Raw genomic sequence first — 21,047 nt, 5'->3', positions numbered from 1 at the left:
AGTTTTAAATATTGTAAATATTCACCTGGTCAGCCATAGATTTATCCTGAGTCCCGAAGAAAAGACATTCTTGATCTTTAACAATGGTCAATGGAGTCTATTTTACAAGGAAATAAAAACATTTGAACAATGAACACATAGCCCGGTAATTGTCGTTCCAGCAAAGCCACCACCAACTAGCGATGGGTCCACATCTAATCTTAAGTCCATCTAATCTAAAATACCGCATCCCCCACTTTAAGTCTGTTCAGTTTTGGCCGCCGAACGCCTGGCTGGCCACCAGTTCTCGAAAGACACCCTTGTTGATGCCCATTAGCTCATTGAAGGTGCCCTGCTCCACTATCTTTCCCTCGTTCAAGACGGCGATTTGATCCGCATTCCGGATTGTACTAAGTCGGTGGGCAATAGTCAGCACAGTGCGTCCCTGGACAAGATTATCCAAAGCATTTTGTACTAGGTTCTCCGAAACTGCGTCCAGCGCACTGGTGGCCTCATCTAGGATCAGGATGGCGGGGTTCTGGAAGGGTTACAATTTAGTTAAGTGAAGGAGAGTTCGGAAAGGAAAATCCATATTGGCCTCACCTTAATTAGCGCCCTGGCAATGGCCACTCGTTGCTTCTGCCCGCCACTTAGCATCATTCCTCGCTGGCCGACGAGCGTATCGAGGCCATCTGGCAGTTGATCTGTGAACTGGCTGACATTCGCCTCTTGAACAACCCGCTGCAGTTGCTCCTCGCTTGGGGTTTCGTCGGGATTAGCGCCGTAAAGGATGTTCTCTCGGATCGAGCATGAAAAGAGCACCGGCTCTTGACTGACAGCACCAATATTGTTTCGCAGCCACTGTGGATTCACCGTTCGCAGATCGATGCCGTCCAGCTGGACAGTGCCCGCTTGCGGATCATATAGCCGAAGCATAAGCAGAGCTATCGTTGTCTTTCCTGATCCTGAACGCCCCACCACTGCCGTTGTTTTTCCCGGCATCAGATTTAATGAGAAGTCGGAGAGCACAGTGGATTCTGGACGTCCGGGGAATGTAAAGTAGACGTTCTGAAATCCCACTTCGCCTATCGGTTTATCCACCGGCACAATACCCTTGTCAATGGGAATCGTACACTCCCGGTCTAGGATCTCCCAAATTCGTTCTGAAGCACCGATGCCCTTATTTAGCTGGCTATAGAAGTTGGACAACCCATTCATCGATATAGCCACATAGCCGGCGTACAGCATGAAGGCAGTCAGAGCTCCAATGGTTAGCGAGTCTTGCAAAACTAAGGTGCCTCCGTAATATAGCACTGATATAATGATAAAATTACCGCAGAAGCCAGTCTGGCAAAAAGATTTTAAGATTTCAAGTTAAATTTACGTAATTTGAATGCCTCACCAATCCAAAGAAAATGGCTCTGGCACGGGTCTCTTTGTAGCCAATCTGCAGAGCCTCGTTCAATTTGCCATCGAAGGCGGTCCCTTCTTGCTGTTCCCGGCAGAAGGTCTTCACTGTCTTGACATTGCCAAATCGCTCCTCCGCATACTTCATTATCTCAGCGTACTTGTCCAGTTCCGTTCTCGTGATACGCCTAACATACCGACCGTAGACAATGGCCATGCCCGCCATCGCAGGCACCACCAAGGCGCTCATTGCCGCCAATTGAGGTGAGGTGTATATCTAGGATAATTCACAACAGTTCGATATATGAGTCATATTATAAATTATTATATTGATGATCATACCATCATTCCCGTGCCGACGCCAATCATGGCCACAGATCGCAGGCCATCGGAGACGTTTTGGCTTAGTGAGATGCCCATCATGTATGTATCGTTGCTCAGTCGGTTGATCAGTTCGCCGGAGCCCTTAGTATCAAACCAGCCCACTTCCTGCATCAGCATGGAACGATAAATTCGGGATCTTAGGTTGCGCACTATGCGGAGAGCTGAAAGGACCAGGATTAGATCAATATCGAGAATATGCCAGCATTACTTACCGGCATTTCCAAACAGATGGACTCGGGCAAAGTTGGCGAAACCACCCAGCACAAAGATCCCGAAAAGCAGCGCAGAGTACTCGCCAAGCTTGCTTATAGCGGCACTATCGAGGCCGGATTTATTAAAGACCACATCTATAACTTTGCCGATAAACAGAGGAACCGACATGGTGATGGCCGACGAAACCACCAAACAACCAATGCCCGCTGGGGAAGAAGTAAGTTAGGACTCGCACGACGCTCTAAAGGTATAGGAATAGTAACCTGTCAGCACCCATTTCTCCGATTTGGTTAAGCTGATTAGGCGGCCATACTGGCTTCTGCCCATTTTCACCGGTGTGGACACGATTTTGGCTCCAACTGGAGGTGGAGCGCCTGTCTTGGCATTCCTGGCCAACCACTTGCTGCTCTGAGCGAAATCGCGACGCATGCACCACCACGGCATGCGGAGCGATTGGAGCGGGCGGTTCTGGTGGAGGTCCAGATGTGTCCTAGGTGTGCGTCGATGAAGGCACCTGCCCAAATAGTGGTTATATGATGTGGACGACCGGATTTGACTTATTTGCGAAACCCGGAGAGTCGCGCAGCCGTGTGTCAACCTTGCGCAATTCAACAGCATTGTGATTCCTGTCTCATTCAGAAAACTAACAAAAAACCAGGAGATTTTTAAATAAATTCGAATTAGAAAAAATAACAAAACGAATTTCCAACGGTATGTGTCTTCTTCTTCTATGGTGGACCACGATCAGCTGATCGGACAGAGATTTCGACATAGCTTGAAAAAAGTTAAACAATTGAAATATAGCTAAAAAGCTATAGGAATATTTTTAATTCAGATTTAAAACATAATGAACGAATGCATTGAGCCACAATATGATAAATATAATTTAATAAAATATTTCGTAATTAATCATATCTTATTTGATGTTTTTTAATCATTTATTATTATAAGTTACGGTGCCCCTCATCTCAGCTACAACTAGCCAGGTTTGGCTAGAAACAGCCGAAATCTCTAGCTGCTACACTCTGCGTTCACAACACTGGTCCGGCACACGTGAATTTGAACTTGGTTTTGGTATTAGCATTTAGATTCCACCTGGACGAGGCGAACATGGACACAGGCGAAGGTAAGTGCAGTGGAATAATCTTTTAAAGGACCAGAACAATAAAAACCTGTTTGTTATCTATTAGAGCTGATGTCCTGGCTGACGGAGCAGAGCAAACCGTATAATGCACGTGTTGATTTCGCCCTGAAGGTCTGGCAATCCGTGGAGTTTCCCTATCCCAACAAATATGAGATCATTGTCGAATGGCTGTCAAAATCTTTGCCCACATGCAAGGAGCCACCCATTCAGCAGCTAAAGGATTTCCTGCAACTGAAAGCGCAACCCGGCTGGGTCACTCAAAAGGTCAAAGAACAGCTAGTCCGCGCGCTGATTTTGATTTTCGCACGGCAAATAAGTGCAACTGAGGCAGTGCTGGAACTTCACCCCTTGGTTCTCAACTCGGAGCTGCTCCAGGATGTCCTAAGGTCAAGCAATGCACTTCTTACCGAATGCTATAGCAACCTGTTCGAATGCCACCGAAGATGTGTAGACCACCGAAAGGATGGAGATCTAAACCAAGAGCACTGGGATGCTGAGTTTATAGTCCCTGTTCTCAAGCAGCTGGCAGAGACTGCTCGCCGCCATCAGAACCCCGATAAGCTGCTAGAAGAGTACGAGTTAAGAGTAGTCAATCCACTAGTGGAGCTGCTCCTCGTCCTAAAATCTCCATACTTGGAAGAACTGGCCGAGTTGGAAAAGCAACTGAAGACGAAACCTCACGCTGAACGTTTCAAGGAACATCCGATTCATGTGTCCATGCTGTTATTAGAGGCTTCCATTCTAAATCATCGCCATGACTCTGGCAAACTGAAAAAAATCTTGATAGTGGCGTTTAAGTGTTGTTTCGAATTGGAGTCAATGTTTCCGTTAGCCTCCTACTTATTGATGTCACTGCGCAAGTACGATATATCCCTTCAGTTTAAAATGGGTAAGACATCCTTTACTGGCTTTACCTTCGTTGCCGAACAGCTGGTCCTTTTGGTGGGCAAATACAAGAAATCGCATCTAAAGGAGGTTTTGATACTACTGTGCTCGGCGTTGCGCTTTAATCCTCTCCTGTTGGAGCAGAGTGTCTACCAAATCACTGTTTGGATGCTTACGACTCCCAAACAAAGTTCTGAAGAGGAGGAGTTGTACTCGGAGTATCTGATCCTCCTGCTAGACATGTTCCGTCGCCTCAGTCGTGCAGAACGCTTCATCATGGATTTGTTGAAGGCTCTTAAGGAGTGGCTGGGAAAGTACTTACTGCATGATTTCCATAGCGAAGCCAAAAAGCGGCGACTACAGGACTCGAAGGTTGAGATTGCTGATGAGAAGGAGAAGGAGCAGGAGCGCTTTTTAAGTATAATCTTTACCAGAAATCCCATAAGTACAGCTGCCACTGCAAATGATGCCTTTAAGCAGCTGTCCCAAACCTGGCCAAGTCACTCCGCAGGTGTGGCCTTCAGTCGCCTAGTAAGCAACCTGATGACCAAACCCTCGCTGGTAATTTGGAAGACTCTGTTGCATTCATTTGTAGAACTTCTAAAGGAGGATAAACCGCAAGGAGTGCGGGCCGAAAATCTGGACTTTTCTCGTGAACTGCATGCTGCGTTGCTCTGTCAGTATTTAAACGGCACAAGACTAGCGGAGCAAGTGCATCTTTATCAGGTGCAAGTGGAGCAGCAACTGCAGCAGACTTCAGAAGTGCTGGAGCAGTTTGGACAGCTATTACTCCGCCAGGAGCACAATCGTCGGCTTATGAATGCTTTTCTGGAGTGCACGGAGAAGGCCAGTGGCTTCGAACTGCTCCTTAAGCACTACTGGCCAGATGGTTTCCCCGCCAGCGAACGGCCATTGCAACTGAGGGGCTTCCTGCCTACCACTGGGTGGACCCTGATCCAACAGAGGGTGCACAATTTCGGCAAGAGCTCCTGCCGACACCGATTGCAGCGCTTGGAGGTACAGTTGGCCGAGAGTGGTTGGTTGCTCCAAGATCAAAGAAGAGCTAATTGCTCTGATGCACTGGCAGAGTTGGTGGAACCCCATCAAATCTTTCGGCTTACAAGGCCACAGAAGCAGCTTCGTTTGCATCATAGGACGCACGATCCGGACAAGGATTCGTGTCTGGAGGATTCGGAGTTCGTGGAACTAGTCACCATCCAGCTGCTTAAGGATTTTATAGCAATTGTAAAAGAGGCTAAGATCAAGGGCTCACTATTGGTAAAACTGAAATTGGAGGAGCAGGTGGAGGAGGCTTCCTTGGCAAGTTTTCTAAGGGAGAATGCCTCGACTGATAAGGAGCTGCCTTTGCCTTTGGCCCAGGAGCTGGTGGAGTCACTGCATCGCTTACCACTGGCTCAGTTAGCCAGTAACATTCGCTCTCGGCTTTGGTTGGTGATCTGTGTTTTGTACAGAGACCTCAGTCATAGCCAGCAGAAGGAGGAGGCCAATCAAGTACTGGAACTACTGATAGGTAAGGGTCTAGTAATGAATCCCTAAAACGTATTAAATAATCATTTTGCGTTGCAGATCTTATGCACTTCGGTCATCCGCTGCCCGTATGCACTTACTTTCCCCAGCTGAGCGAACTACTAAACCTAATCCCCACCAGCACGACGACCGGATGGAGGTTCTACGAAGCACTCTTTGGCCGCTGCATTCGTCGTCAGAGTGCCGGCAGTGAGGCATTCCTTACAAGCTGCACTGAGTACCTTAAGGATCAACTGGTTGCCACCAAAAAGTTGAAAACGGAGCAGTGTCGCTTCTTGTTGCTGGCCATCGAAACTCTTTCCAGTGTGACTGGCGTTCAGGGCAGACGGCTGCAGCGCCAACTGCAGCCACTTCTCGAGATCTATGGCCAAATGGTAGCCCACAAATTTCGCTCCAAAAAGGATCCATCGGCATACAAGGAGTTCGTGGATACCACTCTAGCCGGATTTGCAATCTATGTCAGCAGCTGCATCAATCGCGTGGCCAGGCAGGAGAGGGAAAAGGAGCAGGCTGATAAGAAAAAGGAGCAAACGGAAGCAGAGGAACCACAGGGGGAGCAGGAACTGGAAAAAAAGAAGAAAAAGAAAAAGAATAAGAAGGAAAATGATGAAGAGGAGGAGGATAACAAGAAGGAGGAGGAGCCGGAACTAATAGATGAGAACTTCCGACGCATTTGCAAGATTTTCATCGGTAACTCGGTGAGTTTATTTTCCTAATAAAAAATAAAATCTAATACGCCAATCTTCACCAGCTTAACTATCGCAATTCCCATGCTATTCGCCTGCTGAATGTGGCCCTTACCCATCGTGAGAGATTACATTTGGAACCAGTTGAGATCGAGTTCGTATTGAGCAGCTATTGGCGGCAACTGAATACGGATATTGAGGCGGGAGACATCTCCTCCAGTTCGGTGTTGGATTGTGTGGAGCCCGCCATCAAGCTGATCATTGGCTACAGGACCAACGAGGATTTTCTGCTACTCCTGCGTAGCTTGTCTTCCCAAGTGGAGCAGATGCCACGTCCCGAGTCACCCGCCCAGCACATAGCACTCCAGAATGTGCTCACCTTGTTGGCCCTCTTTTCCAAATGCTCGCTGAGCAACGTGAAAGGAGCGGTAAGTGTTCATCGGTGGCGGAAACGTATTCCTTAGTTAATAATTTTTTTCTTAGATGCTCAACGAGCACTTTGAGATGATCAGCGTGAGTGTGGCTCTGCGTCTTCCGGAACCCAAGGATCCAGCATATCGTGGCCACGCCCTGCGACTGCTGGAGGCCCAGCGCAATCTTGCCGGAAATCGCACAGTTCCTCTTACAGGAGAGACTTTGGATTGCCTGTTAGGCAGCATGTTGGATGTGGACATCAAGCACTTGATCAGGCATGGTGGCAGTTGGCAGGACTTCGTCGATCTGTACGGAGCAATAACGGAAAACTTGGTGGTGCTGCTGAAACAGCATAGCAATCTGATGTCCGACCGGGCTGCCCAGATGAGTGCTCTGTGCCAGGATCTCGTCCAGGCCGTCATTGGTTATCGGGCGGAGCGAAAACAGACGCAGGATATAAACGAATCGGAGCTTGATGGTTTGGCTGATTTGGGTCTTAAGTTGGCCACTGTAATGGCCACCGTGGCCACGACTCAGGCTTTGGCCGTGAAACGAGTGGCGCCGTTCCTGCTTATCTTCACCATCCGCCAGATGGTGGCTACCGAAAGGCCCACCACGCTGTTCGAAAAGGTGCGTATCAAGATGATATTATAATTAACATTTTATGGGCAAGAATATTTATTAAGTTTTTAACAATTAGTTAAACTAACTTTCGTATTATACTAAAAGTACTTTTAACTTTATTTTAATGAGGAATACATTTGGCATTTTGATGAACACATGTTTTCAGACTTATCGTGACTAACACTATGTTTTTTCTATCCAGGTTAAGGTCCATATCGTACGCGTATGCCACGAGCTAATCGGAATTTGCGATCACCGAGCCGGACACTTTATCCTGCGCTCAAGCAGCGAGGCGGGCGCTAGGATGTACGAGGGATTAGTAAAGGAGCACGAAAAGTACCACAAATTCAGGGGCAAGGTGTAGAGAATGGAAAGCGGAACACACCTCGCCTTTTTTTACTTTTCTGTATTTCTGTTAATTCCCATCTCTTCAAAATATATATAACATATATAAAAAAAACTGTCCTATGTACTTAGACATTTGCCAAATTTGTACTGATTCAGAACTTAAAACTTGTGTGTTTGATTGTGTGTGAAAATGGCTTGAAGATGGTATAAGGTGCTTCCGAGACTGTTGATTTTGCTAGGAGAAAAACATCTGACATCGGTCGCATAACGGATCTTCGGCTTCATGGGGACGATTGCCACTGAAAGTGAAAGGGATGCGATTAATGACCGCAAAGAATTGTTCCAAGTTTTAAGCTAAAACTCACAATAAGGTCACACAGCTTCGGCATATGAATTTCGAGCATTCCCCACAGGAATATCCACACTCCTCACAGAGATCCATGGTGCAGTTCGAGCAGACGTCGTGTATGAGGCTTTGGCGCTGGCAACATCGGGACTTCCGGCGCTCCAGGCGCGGATTGGACGCGTCGGCTTGAAGGTTGCGCACTATGATAGTTCCATCTCCGAACAGCATGTACTGGTCACATAGGGCGGGCTGCTCCTGTCCTTGACCAAGTTCGTTCGAGGAGTTCTGACCTTGTCCACTGCTGGCTGCACCGTCGAAAAGCATTTTGGTTGTTTTGTCTGGGGAAATGGTTATAGGTCTTGATTTAAGTGCACGTGGGTATCCTATGTTAGTTGCAGCGGTTAAGGGACTACTTTTTACCTTTTTTGCTAAAGTTGAAAATAAGAATTGAGTTTAGTCGACCTACAATTTTGTGGAAACTGAAAACAATTTTGGGTTTGCTGTTTAAGCCTACTACGATTGTTGGGAAAATAATCGCACGCCACTAAGCTTGCAGGAAATTGTAAAACGGAAAAGGAAAGTAAGGCAGCCCCTTAAAGTATCGCCTGATTTAGTTCCCCTATTTCCCTTAGAGCCCTTTTTTCGATATCGGTTTTGCGTTAGTATATTATATATCCTAAATATCCCATATCTTACTAATTAAATTCTATATAATTCACATTGTTTAGAAATGCATTTCACATTGTTTTGGCAAAAATTAAGATCGACCAAATCCATCTTGGATTTTCTTAAAATATATTTTTGGAAATTTTGCAAATGGAAATTAAAAAATAAAATAATTGATATTTCAATAACTGGCAATAGGACAGCCAAAACAAATCGCTAAGCTAAAAGACCGCCTTTTTTGTGCGGTTAACACTAAGCGGTATGGCAAGACCATGATCGTAAACCCATTATTGGCGCCCATGGGCGCTGGAAGTCGTTATTTCATATGGGGGATAATAATGAAAAAACATAGGATTCTGTACTCACCGTGGATTTCCTTCATTTTCTGCGGATCACGAGAGTCACTCATTTTTTGGTTCAAATAAACTTTCCGCTGGGTGGGATTGTTGTTGGCATCGTCGTCATCCGCGGATCGCGATCTCTTTGTCGCCGTTTTCTGAACACTGGTTTCCATAGTTTCGCACTGGGATGGACGGATCGAATGATGCTGAAGCGGATCTGCTTTTCCAATTTTCTTAGCTTTTAGTTTAAAACTAATGCAACTTTTTGTCCCGTTCTTCCGAAAATACCCTAAAACAAGAGTGCTACCATATTACAGATATCCGTTACCGATATATGGCCGATACATCTATCGATTATCGAACTAAATCAATTTGGCGGAAACTTTAAAAAGCTGCGATACCAACAAATTTGGAAACAAGGGCTTAGTTTTTGTTCTTTATTTGTGGAAGTGGACAAAACCTACAACGAAATAGAATGACATTCAACCATCGCATGCTTAACCCAGTTGAGATTCAAATTTTCGAATTTTTTTCGCCAGCTTGATTTTGCTTCTTGGCCTTAATTTATAAATTATTTCGGAGGTTTTGTTCCAATTTCCAAATAGTAGCAGTTACTCTAATCTCTACTTCTTGCGTGAAGATCGGGGCTTCCTTTGAAGCCGTGAGGAGCGAACCAGGTCTTCCGATTGGGAGTCCTCCATCTGTTCGCCGGACTTCGGAATGATCTTCTTGAGAGATGAAGTCGAACTAGAGGAGGCGGACTCGGCGGCTGCTTTCTTAGCAGCCAAACGGCGCTGGGCAGCCGCTTCCCTTTCCTGACGAATTATCGCCAACCTGGCCAAGTCAGCCACCGTCTCCTTGCTCTTCTGCATATTCTCGTATTGCATCCTCTCCCTCTTCCTTTCGTTTCGCCTCTTCATCTCGCCTTCATCATCGTCCGGGGAAAGTTGCTCCTGCCCCGCCATGGTTATCAAAAGGCTCTTATGTTTCTCCCGCGGCATGCGATTCGGATTGGATATCTCGATCAGGCTATGGACACCACGGTTGCGAAAGAACTTATCGTCGGAATCCGTCTTTGGGTGGCTCCGTACCGGGATCTTCTTATCCTCGTCTTGGCGCAGACGTTCCGGCTCCATCTGCAATATCTCTGCCGGAGTGAACTGACGAGTGCGCCCCTTATGATTAACGTACTTTCCACGTGGCATGATTCAGGCTATCCTAGTATTCCTCAGATTCTTATCTTGTGCGTGTTTCCTAAGGAAGAAAGTGCAGCTGGAAAAGCATTAAGGGTTTTGATACCAAGCAGAAAAACTACTAAAAAGTCTCACCTCAAATATAAAATCCGTGAAAAAAATGAATAGAAAAATAGAGAAATATTTTCCGTGTTCCCTAATGTGTGGCTTGTTAGGTACAGAATAACTATTTAGTTTTGGCTTAGGTAGAAAATAATGTGCCTACTAAGTTTTCAACGATTTAACTTTTCAAACGACATGATTCTTTTTAGCTATAAGTATTTCTATATAAATTAATTTCATTTTATGTGCAAGTCAATTCAATAGAAACATTTACTGAATTGTTTTGAATTACGCGGTGTATTTTGATTAAATATTTAAATTGTTTTTTAAAAGCTTAGGGAAAGTGTGGCCATGCCTAGATGTAAATAATATATAGTACTACCGCATTTTAAAAATACTTGTCAGTGTTCGGTATACCGATAACCGATAGTGAATCTATATCGATTTATATACATATATATATAACTATAGTACAATAAACTATAGTTTCGCACACAAAGAAAACCATGAAATTACTGGACGCCGAGTGCTGATGCGATCGAAATCAGAACCGCGGGCAAGCGGAGCACATAGTGACCCCCACATCCAGATCAGAAGAACCCAGGAGGATCGCACAGGACAGGGAAAATGGTGAGCGGTGGCTCCTGGCCAAACCCACTTTTCGTTGTGTGATTCAGAATGATTCCACCTAACCGGGAATTTCGTTTTTTACCCTGCACTTTCCCCGCAGCACGCCGCATCCATGACGACGGTGGAGGGCCTGCTGCAGGAGTTTTATCAGCCCAGTACTTCCAATGCCCGGAAACGAGAGATCGAAACAAATCTTCTGGCTTTCAAGTCTCAGCCTGAGGCATGGCAACTTTGTCTCCGTGTGGCCACTGCGTCCGATATCACCGAGAATCAGTTCTTGTGGTTCTTCAGCACCTCAACCTTGGAGCACACAATCACGCGGAGATGGACGCAGTTGACGACCACGGACAAGACTTTGCTACGGGAAGCGCTTTGGAACTCTTATGCCCAACTGGGAAGCACTCCAAATGCAGCCAAACGACACAGGGACACATTGGCGCAATTGATAGCGCTGCTCGGGAAGAGGGAGTTCCCCGAACAGGACCCAAACTATATGCAGCACTGCATGGAACTGACGAAAACCCGGTTTCAGCTGGGCATCAACCTGCTTAGGATTACCTCTGAGGAGGTGGTAAGCAACCGCGGCGATCTGACCACCGAATGGAAGCAGTACTTCTACTCCTGGTGAGTAAACAAAACCAGAATGCCATAGCTGTGTTTTGCATGCGGTCTATATATATATGCTTTTCTTATCAGAAATCTGCATTTGGAATTAACTTTTCCTTTCTGTTCTGAACCAGTTTTAAACGTTTTTCTGAAAGACGTACACTAGTCCTATCTAATATATATTATTATATATATATTTTTAGACCCACATATTGTCCATATCTTATTTAAACAAAACCCCTGACCTTATCAGACGTTATGCATGTTCTTTCGCTATCATCCACGTTCTTTCCTGGCGGGAACCCAAACATGGTACCCTCACTTAACCCTCTATGTAAATCAGCATTCTTATGGATTTCTTATCTGAAATTCGAAATATTGGTTTTGTTTTACCCTTGGCTTAACCCTTTCCTTAATCAATAAAAGCAATTCTTTTTTCGTATACTTTCCCTTCTTATTTTTGGCTTTCTTATCATTTTGTAATCAGTAGTTTTGTTAGTGCTTTTTGTTTTCGCTGCGATATTTATATTTAGTGTTAGTGTAGCTATTGTTATTTATAAATTAAGTTAGATGCTTACCTAAAATTCAGCACAAGCAATTAACAAAATCACACAATCACTTGGATTACGAATTATTTTTTAATGAAGAAACTCTTGACAAACTTTTGTGATAGAAAAATGGTTTCAAAATCATAGCTTACTAAGGTTTTCACTTTTTACTTTTGCAAATATATTAAAATTCTGTGTTTTTGTTCATCATTTGAAATGGAAATTGAATGAGCTCGGACTAAATAGTGGAGGTTTTGTCACAGCACTGTTCCTAATCCTTTCCCGCTTTATGTTCCCGTGTGCCGTGTGTTTCTGTAGCATCTCCATGTGTATACCCGATGTCCTGGACCTGGTCACCAAGTATCTACTAATCGCTGTGTGCCACATCAATGGCAAAGACATCCAAACGACCATACCAAACACCCTCTTGGACTTTAGTCTAACCTCAGCGCTGCCAAATGACAATCAATTAAGGTGGGTCATCATCAATTTTGAAGTACCATTATATCCTTTTAGAGTTCCCTTCAGTAATTAATGTTTTCTTGCATACAGTTCCTCAATTTTGGAGCTGCTCGGCTGTGTGCAGCATTTGGTCTCCTGGATACGCACTGAACTGATCTCGGAGTACTTCCTCATGAGCATACTCGACCTCTCCCAGTGGCGACCCACCCACGAACTCATCTCACTGGCAGCTCTATCCGTGCTAAATGAGCTCCTCTACCTGCAGAAGCCATTACCTTTTGCGGGCACATTGATGGGCGGCGTTAGCAGTCTCCTGGAGCAGCACAATAACAATCGGCGGCAGAGCGAAATGTACAGCGACAAGTTCCGGGAGCTGCTGCGTCTCTACACAACCAAGTATGCCGGCAAGCTGATGCAGGAGCCGGAGCTGCTAGAAACCTTCCTCAATCTGCTATACGGCTGCACCACAGAATGTGAGTCGCATGGTAAAAGTGTTGCTTGTCCTTTCAAGTGGCTCGTCAGAGAAATAACTGAGATTTGTGCTTTTCCCAAACCTCTTCTGAGGTCAACCTTCAGAGATTTCTGTGACACAAGAATTCGAAAGAACTTAAGCCTATTTATTAATTTTATGTTGTATCTAGTACATGGCGCCTTGGACTTCACCGAAAAGCTGGAGATCTGGACACCAATTATCAAGGGCATCGCCCAACAGCCCGCCAAAATTACGCGCTTCAACAACGTGCTCACCCAGCTGGTGGATGAGATCATGCGGCGCACTCAATTCGAGGCCAATAAACCCGAACTGGAGGTGCTGGACAACGAGCTTATGGAGGACGATGTGAGTGGTTTCGAGTTTTTAGGCCTTGTTTGGATCGCTTCGAGGTCTTTGTGTGTTGAATTAGAGAAAGTTGTATGCCAAAGATGGTGTACAGTTTCCATTTGGATAGGTGACCACTAGAGGTTCTGTTTGTAAACTTCCTACACTGTTTGCTACATACTTAGATTTAAAGGTTATGCATTTTCACTAACTAGGCTAAATCATCGTTTGGGAACCAGGGATCTAGTCTATACACATCCTATATTATTTATGTAATCCTATAATGAAGTCAGATTGTGGTATGGGAAGCTTACATACCTTGAAACAACCAAAGATCAGTTACAAAAAATGGTTTTCCAGTTAGTTTTAACTGTTCGAACTGATAGAAGTAGTATCCAATTAGAAAATTAGTCCTATCAGAATGTAAATATGTCCAATTGCTATATAACATTTATCTATTCTAACTAGAAAGGCAAAGATAATTGTGGAAATTTAAATAAACTCAATTGTTACATATTTCAGACCTCCGCCACAGAGTGGCAGCAGTTCCTGGACCAATGCTTTGAGTCCCTGGCCCTTCTGGCCAACACCCGAGGTGCCCACATCGTCTTCGCACAAGTCTATAACCACTGGTCAAGGCCGCAGATGTATTTGCTTTCGCTGGAGCACGCCCTGGATCATGGAAGTGCGCGCAGCTATGAGGCGGCACGTAAACTCAAGGGCGCCAATGTGGGTGAGATACTGCGTGACTTTGCCACAGTCTGCCAGGCTGTGGTTCGTCTGGCCCCGTTGATGGACACCTCATCGGCGGCGCCCGGTGTGGCGGATGAGATGGAGTGTCAGCTGCAGATGCTTTCTGACAGTTTGTTGCAGACTCTGCAGCTGCTCGCGAGCAATCGCCTGGCAAGCGGCGGTAGCGAAATGGACAAGGCCACGTTCCAGACTGATTTGGATAACCTGTGAGTAGAGATGACTGTTTCTTTGTATATGTTGTATTTATATGCCCCATCTTCCAGATACGCTCAAGTTCTGCTGGCCATTAGGAGTATATTTCCGTTAACAAAAGCCATGAGCGGCGAGGAGCTGTTGCACCGCCTGTTTGCCATCTTGGGCAGCATCTTTGCCTGCAACGGATCCCTGTCGGCTGCCTCGCCCATAGTGCAACAGGCGGCCAGTGAGCTGCTGCTCTTCATCTCGACTGTGATACGGCCCAAGTGCCTGCTGGATATACCACAAATACAGAGTTTGCTGCAGGCGGGTTCTCGCCTCGGCGCCCAACTGCCACGCCAGGTGTGCATCAATGTGCACATTAGCCTCGTTAGCTACATGGTGCTGCCGTGGAAGTGTGTCCCGGAGCAGCAGCAGGACTATCAACGCCGCCTATGGATGTTGCGCGAATATGTTCAGGGGCTGGCGCAGAATTTCCTGGATCTGGATTTGGGCCAGGCCAACGAGACAAAAGTAGCAGCCACCACGCTCAGTCTCCTGGGCACTTTTACGGCTCTCATCGAGTATTTTAAGGCTACTGGAGGCAATGCCAAGGATATGCTGGCGATGACTTTTAAGGTGCCTAATTTTATTTTTGATAAACATGAATATCGGAACTTAACACTTTGGACATTTTGCCTTGCAGCCCATTTTGACCAAGGCCCTCATGATCTTCAACAGCTTCGGCCTGAGCAGCATTGCCATGGCAATCACCGTGGCCGAGTTTAGTTTGAGCATGCTCCGCACATTGCCCACCCATCTGGGGGCACACTTCATCAAGGAGATGGTCACTTTGTTTATCAGTGTCAGCAGCAGGTAGGTCATCTGTCTCTTTTTTTGTCGTGTGTCCATGTGTGATAGTCAACTAATATCTCTGTCTCTTTCTGTTTCCCAGGGAGCAACTGACTCTGAGCCGACTGGCCGTGATGGAAAAGATACTGCAGATGTTCAAGCTGATTGTGGAGCAGCCGGGCAGCGCTTCCTTGGGCTTGCTGCCCTCCATTCTGGACTTTAGCACCCAACAGATTCTGCCATTGCTGCAGCAGCAAAATGCAGCCACTGACAATAGCGAGATCACCAGCCTGCTCTACGCTTTGTTCGACAGGTGAGGAGATTACTTATTTCGTCTAGGCAAATAATCTAATATAACGATGGATTCCTCTTCAGTGTGCTCACCTGCAAGTGGCAGTTCTTCTACAAAAATCAGATCACCAATGGTCACAGTGGCGGTGGCTCCGGCAACTTCAACTGCAGCGACAACCTACATCCGGCTCACTTCATGTCCATCCTAAATGCATATGGCCAGATGTTGGTCAGCGGCACGGATCCCAGCAATGTGCGCAGCGTTCTCTTCTCCATGCAGAATGTGAACGAGCGGAGCCGGCTGTATCAACGTGCCCTATTCAAGGACCAGCTGCTGGCCTCCTTTCAGCGGGCTTTGCTCAACCTGCTGCTAAGCGGGGAGGGCTCCCTGCACTTCGACATGATTGCCCAGGCCTTGTACGCGATGGGTCAGGTGGACCGACGCCAGTTGCTCGAGAGCTTTGCCCACGCCTCTTTACCGGTGTCGCAGACGGCGCTGGAGGAGATCTGCCAGACAAGTGTGAGTAAAATACTGAATATTAAGAGATCAAAACCACTTGCAATGCCACATTCTCTTTTCTCTGACCAGGACATTCCAACGTTTACGCAGAAACTCACGCAGCTCATGCAGGACGCCCACTGCGTGCATCTCAATGAGACGGCGTAAGCCCTATCCCGTTTTCCTGCTACCCTGAACCCCGGGAAATCCACTGCCCCCATCCTCGCCCATTTTTTTTAAAGATCGCGTCCTTTAGAGTGCTTGCATGTAAATAAGATACCTAATTGTTTTATGTTTTGTAACTTTTATATGTACTTTGCTGTCGCTTCTTAAATGCCATATTTTTTTCCGTGACTCTTGTGTCATTTTGCTCAGAACCGTTATCCTGTGTCCCACGTCCCTCCATCTGTATTGTAACCTAATCCCCACCAGATTGCGTTTGGATCTTTCTTTTGTGCGAGGTTGTGTTTCTGATTATGTAAATCGAACAGCATTCATGCCGATTGATAAAAGACATTAATTGTTAATTGAGAACAGAAAATTATTATGTTTAATTTTATCTTTACCACTTAACATACATACATACATACATACGATTACTCTGCTTTCTGTGCTGTCACCGCAAATCGATAAAAGTCATACCTATATCTTAGTAGCATTAATACATAAATATACATACATTAATTAGCATATATCAATATGTAAATCAGTTACGTCATAAGCAAGTAAAGAGTATCAAGTAAAACCGGGAAGGAGACGAAAGCCCAGACACAATTTCATGTAATTTATTCTGCGAAAAAAAAAAAACACCAACACCAACACACACACACACTCAAATCCAAGTCGTTGTAATGATTTGAATTTTAATTGCCTAAGTCCCTTCAATCAAAAATTCAATAAAAACTATTTTTACCATTTTAATAGATGGATCTTTGGATATTGGCGGTGCATTGAATGCATTTCTATAAGTAATAATTATTAAATTAAGTTTTTTCAATTCTATGTTAAGGCATTCCCATTGGTATTTAATAACTGTACTTGAAGCAGTTCTCTGCCTTTGCAATTGTGCTCTCTCTTATTCTAAGTTTCTCTCAATTTCCCCTCCCTCTCCTAAAAGCCATAGTTTTTGGTGGGTTTAGAGGCTGCCCACTTGGAATTTTGGAGACTTTTTTTTTGGAACTTGCAGTTTTAACTCTCCCAACCTGACGCATCGCTCATTAGAATTTGGCGTTTGATGGGGTCAGTTCGCGCGCATCGTGGCGCTTAAATTCGGAGTGGTTGTTTTTGATTTTGCAAACTGTGATCTTGTGGGTAACTGTAAAGAGTGAGAGTGTTTGTGTGCCTAAGTGCGCGGAGGCTTTATTTGAGTGCAGATAGCGGCGCTGGTGTTGTAAAGTTGATTTTACAAACTGAGGGCTGCCGTAACCTAAAAATGTGATTTTTTTGCAGGGAGACTATACACGTGCATGTGAATGGATAGGCTTACGGGCATACATATGTATGTGTGGATGTATGTAAATAAAAAGGAAGGTAAGTTACCACGCTTTGAACACGCGCACAAATAATCCAATTGCAAATAAAAATAAATAGAAATGAGGATCACTCGAAACAACAATCGACCAGGATGGCGATGAATGAGCGGGTGGACGAGGATCATAAAAACGACAGCTTCCTTTCCATTGTCTGTGGCTCACATATTTTACTCGCCTTTCCCTTTTTGCATACCTATGCTCAGGTGTCGAGGACAAAAGCGCCGAAATTGAATTTAATGAAAAGCGAAAGCGAAAGCAAAACAGAGAAAAATGATGAGGAAGAGCAAGAGGAAGAGAGGCGAGGTTCACCCACTTCCGTTTGGCAGCAGGTAAGTGCTAGCAGGTAGTCGAACTTCCACTGGCTTCTTTGCATATTCCCGATCCTGGCTCCGGGCATCCTGAGCACTTCCGCAGGATGCGGGTGGGTTGAAGGGCCAGTGGAGGCACTATTCAAATTCACTTTTTCTGTAAGGATATATAATCTGATTTCTACTATAAGTATTAAGAAATATTCCCTTAAGTGATTCGAAATTCAACTAACTTAATGTTGGAAATTCGTACTATCTTCATTATTATGAAAGGTACTTCCTGAATTTTCGTGATACAAGCTTATTTTGAAGAAGATAGGATAGGTAGGAGGAATAGTTCTGAGTTAAAGGTGGAAAATTTAAATAGTTGTGTGAGAATAAAAGTTTTGTCGGAAAGGGAAAAAAAGTGAAGGAAAAGCACTCGAAAATAAAGGTTAATGGAAACATTTCGGTTAATGTAATATCAAACTACCTTAATCCGCGGACTGTGACATATCTGCACTAATGACCGACTGAACGGATCCACCAAGACAAGACCGCAATGACGCAGTGCAGCAACGGGTTAGTTCCAAAGGTTCCATCGCCTCCAAGCGAGTACGTGACTTGGATTTGGTTTGCTAATTTGTGGAACTGAGAATGGGAATCGGAATAGAATACGCTTGACTTCAGCCAGTGGCCTCCAGGCCCTTGGAACCGTATAAAGCGTTGGACTTGGACGACGGCTATCCACAGTTGAGTGCTGGCGGCTGAAATAGCAACAGTGCCATCTTGAGAAGACAAAAGGGAGTTGCATCAGAGGATCAGGGATCAGGAATCAAGAGCAAGGAGCAACCATGGCAGTGGAAACGGTGCAGGAGACGCTGCAACAGGCGGCCAGTTCGTCGTCGGTGTTGGGATTCAGTCCCATGTTGACCACCTTGGTGGGCACCCTGGTGGCCATGGCCCTGTATGAGTACTGGCGCAGGAATAGCCGGGAATACCGCATGGTGGCCAACATCCCATCGCCGCCGGAGTTGCCCATTTTGGGACAAGCTCATGTGGCCGCCGGTTTGAGCAATGCCGAGATCCTCGCCGTTGGCTTGGGCTATCTCAACAAGTACGGTGAAACGATGAAGGCCTGGCTGGGCAATGTTCTCCTGGTGTTCCTCACTAATCCCAGTGATATCGAGCTTATCCTGAGTGGTCACCAGCACTTGACAAAGGCCGAGGAATATCGCTACTTCAAACCCTGGTTCGGTGATGGTCTGCTGATCAGCAATGGACACCACTGGCGTCACCATCGCAAGATGATTGCCCCCACTTTCCACCAGAGCATCCTGAAGAGCTTTGTGCCAACTTTCGTTGACCACTCCAAGTCGGTGGTAGCCAGGATGGGATTGGAGGCCGGCAAGTCTTTCGATGTACATGACTATATGTCCCAGACCACCGTCGACATCCTCCTGTCCACCGCCATGGGCGTGAAGAAGTTGCCGGAGGGCAACAAGAGCTTCGAATATGCCCAGGCTGTCGTCGACATGTGCGACATCATTCACAAGAGGCAGGTTAAGTTGCTGTACCGTCTTGACTCCATCTACAAGTTTACCAAGCTGCGTGAGAAGGGAGATCGCATGATGAACATCATCTTGGGCATGACCAGCAAGGTGGTCAAGGACCGCAAGGAGAACTTCCTGGAGGAGTCAAGGGCTATTGTCGAGGAGATCGCAACTCCAGTTGCCAGCAGCCCCGCCTCCAAAAAGGAGGGTCTGCGCGATGATCTGGATGATATCGATGAGAACGATGTGGGTGCCAAGAGGCGTTTGGCTCTTCTGGATGCCATGGTGGAGATGGCCAAGAACCCCGACATTGAGTGGAACGAGAAGGACATCATGGATGAGGTGAACACCATTATGTTCGAGGGTCACGATACCACTTCGGCCGGATCCAGTTTTGCCCTCTGCATGATGGGCATCCACAAGGACATCCAGGCCAAGGTCTTTGCAGAACAGAAGGCCATCTTCGGAGATAATATGCTGAGGGATTGCACCTTTGCCGACACCATGGAGATGAAATATCTGGAGCGCGTGATCCTGGAGACCCTTAGGTTGTACCCTCCAGTACCTTTGATTGCCAGGCGTCTGGACTACGACCTCAAGTTGGCCAGTGGTCCGTACACGGTGCCCAAGGGAACCACCGTTATCGTGCTGCAGTACTGCGTGCACCGACGCCCCGACATCTACCCCAACCCCACCAAGTTCGATCCGGACAACTTCCTGCCCGAGAGGATGGCCAACAGGCATTACTACTCCTTCATTCCCTTCAGCGCTGGTCCCAGGAGCTGTGTGGGTCGCAAGTACGCCATGCTGAAGCTGAAGGTACTGCTGTCCACCATCGTGAGGAACTACATTGTCCACTCCACTGACACAGAGGCGGACTTCAAGCTGCAGGCTGACATCATCCTGAAGCTGGAGAACGGATTCAATGTCTCATTGGAGAAGCGTCAGTATGCCACGGTGGCCTAAGAACCTTTCAGACAGAACCCAGAACTCCGAACCCAGCCCTGTATATAGACGATGAATCCCGTTGCTTATCCCGACCGAAAACCACGATGACGACGAACCCATATATATCCGAATATCCGAACAACCGAAGAAGAACCCAGCACACAAGCCAGCCAGAGAGTCAACCTATTTTTCTTTCGTTTTTTTCTCGTTTCTATATCTAAATGGATAATACCTATTTGTTTGTTGGTCTTTAGCGGGTGGTGCCCCTATGTATACCTATATACCATATCCTTTTAACCAACTTTTCAACGCAACTCTTTGTGCTCTTCACTTTTTTTCCCCTACTTTTTCAACTTCTATCGCTATCTTTATTTTTTTTCCTAGCCATGTAGTGTAATTTTTTTTCTATTCTATTCTATTCTATTCTATTCTAGTATTTATTAAGTCAAATGGTTTGTATGAAACCCAAAAAGTTATGAAAAATACATGTACGTCAGGCAAGTAGCCAATGGAGCTGCAAAAAAAATGTAAATCCACTTGTTTTGGTGCTTTTGGTCGAGGAAGGGAAACTAATTCGTTGGGATTTTCTTATAAGCGATTTAAAGCGAACCTTTTGAAGAGGCATCAAGTTTTAGGATTTAATGTAGCTTTTCAGAATGTTAAATTAGAAACTTTTAGAGGCATTCCATTATAAAATCTGATACGGTTTTCATACCTCTCTTTTTCGGAAATTTTTAAAGGGGTGACATAAAAATCTAAAAAATCGATAAAAATTTCAAAACTTACTTTTGAACACAACTTTGAAGATCATTAAA

At 45.6% G+C, this 21,047-nt stretch overlaps 6 protein-coding genes across 9 annotated transcripts; 3 read left to right on the top strand and 3 right to left on the bottom strand.

The window, feature by feature from the left end:
* Positions 1 to 76: 76 nt before the first annotated feature.
* Positions 77 to 2,705, bottom strand: LOC108105489 (ATP-binding cassette sub-family B member 10, mitochondrial). The gene is made up of 6 exons (XM_017212108.2): positions 2,247 to 2,705; positions 1,983 to 2,189; positions 1,729 to 1,931; positions 1,382 to 1,663; positions 583 to 1,326; positions 77 to 517 (listed from the first exon to the last, which is right to left on the bottom strand). Exons 1-6 carry the CDS (start codon positions 2,599 to 2,601, stop codon positions 248 to 250), a joined length of 2,061 nt encoding a protein of 686 aa, XP_017067597.1. The 5' UTR covers positions 2,602 to 2,705; the 3' UTR covers positions 77 to 247.
* A 318-nt stretch (positions 2,706 to 3,023) lies between these two features.
* LOC108105498 lies at positions 3,024 to 7,648 on the top strand. The gene is made up of 6 exons (XM_017212116.2): positions 3,024 to 3,109; positions 3,174 to 5,543; positions 5,600 to 6,258; positions 6,312 to 6,674; positions 6,730 to 7,290; positions 7,487 to 7,648. Exons 1-6 carry the CDS (start codon positions 3,094 to 3,096, stop codon positions 7,646 to 7,648), a joined length of 4,131 nt encoding a protein of 1,376 aa, XP_017067605.1. The 5' UTR covers positions 3,024 to 3,093.
* A 25-nt stretch (positions 7,649 to 7,673) lies between these two features.
* Positions 7,674 to 9,277, bottom strand: LOC108105500 (apoptosis regulatory protein Siva-like). Of its 2 annotated transcripts, none has more exons than XM_017212120.1 (3): positions 9,011 to 9,277; positions 7,998 to 8,316; positions 7,674 to 7,931 (listed from the first exon to the last, which is right to left on the bottom strand). In XM_017212120.1, the coding sequence occupies exons 1-3, from the start codon at positions 9,156 to 9,158 to the stop codon at positions 7,868 to 7,870; spliced, it is 531 nt and encodes a 176-aa protein (XP_017067609.1). In that variant the 5' UTR covers positions 9,159 to 9,277; the 3' UTR covers positions 7,674 to 7,867. The 2 variants fall into 2 exon arrangements, with proteins under 2 accessions (XP_017067609.1, XP_017067610.1); XM_017212121.1 differs by lacking the exon at positions 9,011 to 9,277 and adding an exon at positions 8,399 to 8,608.
* A 131-nt stretch (positions 9,278 to 9,408) lies between these two features.
* LOC108105499 (28 kDa heat- and acid-stable phosphoprotein-like) lies at positions 9,409 to 10,384 on the bottom strand. Of its 2 annotated transcripts, none has more exons than XM_017212119.1 (2): positions 10,314 to 10,384; positions 9,409 to 10,239 (listed from the first exon to the last, which is right to left on the bottom strand). In XM_017212119.1, exon 2 carries the CDS (start codon positions 10,188 to 10,190, stop codon positions 9,609 to 9,611), a length of 582 nt encoding a protein of 193 aa, XP_017067608.1. In that variant the 5' UTR covers positions 10,191 to 10,239; positions 10,314 to 10,384; the 3' UTR covers positions 9,409 to 9,608. The 2 variants fall into 2 exon arrangements, with proteins under 2 accessions (XP_017067608.1, XP_017067607.1); XM_017212118.1 differs by having other exon boundaries at positions 9,409 to 10,257; positions 10,314 to 10,369.
* Positions 10,385 to 10,731: 347 nt separating this feature from the next.
* On the top strand, positions 10,732 to 16,679 carry LOC108105514 (exportin-6). 2 transcript variants are annotated; one of them, XM_017212139.2, is made up of 11 exons: positions 10,732 to 10,910; positions 11,011 to 11,534; positions 12,383 to 12,538; positions 12,617 to 12,999; positions 13,168 to 13,364; positions 13,866 to 14,302; positions 14,360 to 14,909; positions 14,977 to 15,146; positions 15,226 to 15,435; positions 15,498 to 15,933; positions 16,003 to 16,679. In XM_017212139.2, the coding sequence occupies exons 1-11, from the start codon at positions 10,908 to 10,910 to the stop codon at positions 16,078 to 16,080; spliced, it is 3,144 nt and encodes a 1,047-aa protein (XP_017067628.1). In that variant the 5' UTR covers positions 10,732 to 10,907; the 3' UTR covers positions 16,081 to 16,679. The 2 variants fall into 2 exon arrangements, with proteins under 2 accessions (XP_017067628.1, XP_017067627.1); XM_017212138.2 differs by having other exon boundaries at positions 15,498 to 16,679.
* A 1,800-nt stretch (positions 16,680 to 18,479) lies between these two features.
* LOC108105493 (cytochrome P450 4g1) lies at positions 18,480 to 20,764 on the top strand. Its single transcript, XM_017212111.1, has one exon. The coding sequence runs from the start codon at positions 18,586 to 18,588 to the stop codon at positions 20,248 to 20,250; it is 1,665 nt and encodes a 554-aa protein (XP_017067600.1). The 5' UTR covers positions 18,480 to 18,585; the 3' UTR covers positions 20,251 to 20,764.
* The last annotated feature ends 283 nt before the right edge of the window (positions 20,765 to 21,047 follow it).

The sequence above is a fragment of the Drosophila eugracilis genome, unplaced genomic scaffold (genome assembly GCF_018153835.1).
Source record: "Drosophila eugracilis isolate 14026-0451.02 unplaced genomic scaffold, ASM1815383v1 contig_2167, whole genome shotgun sequence".
NCBI classification, from domain to species: Eukaryota; Metazoa; Arthropoda; class Insecta; order Diptera; family Drosophilidae; genus Drosophila; species Drosophila eugracilis.
The sequence above is the reverse complement of the archived record's forward strand: the minus strand, read 5'-3'. Positions and strand labels throughout refer to the sequence as shown.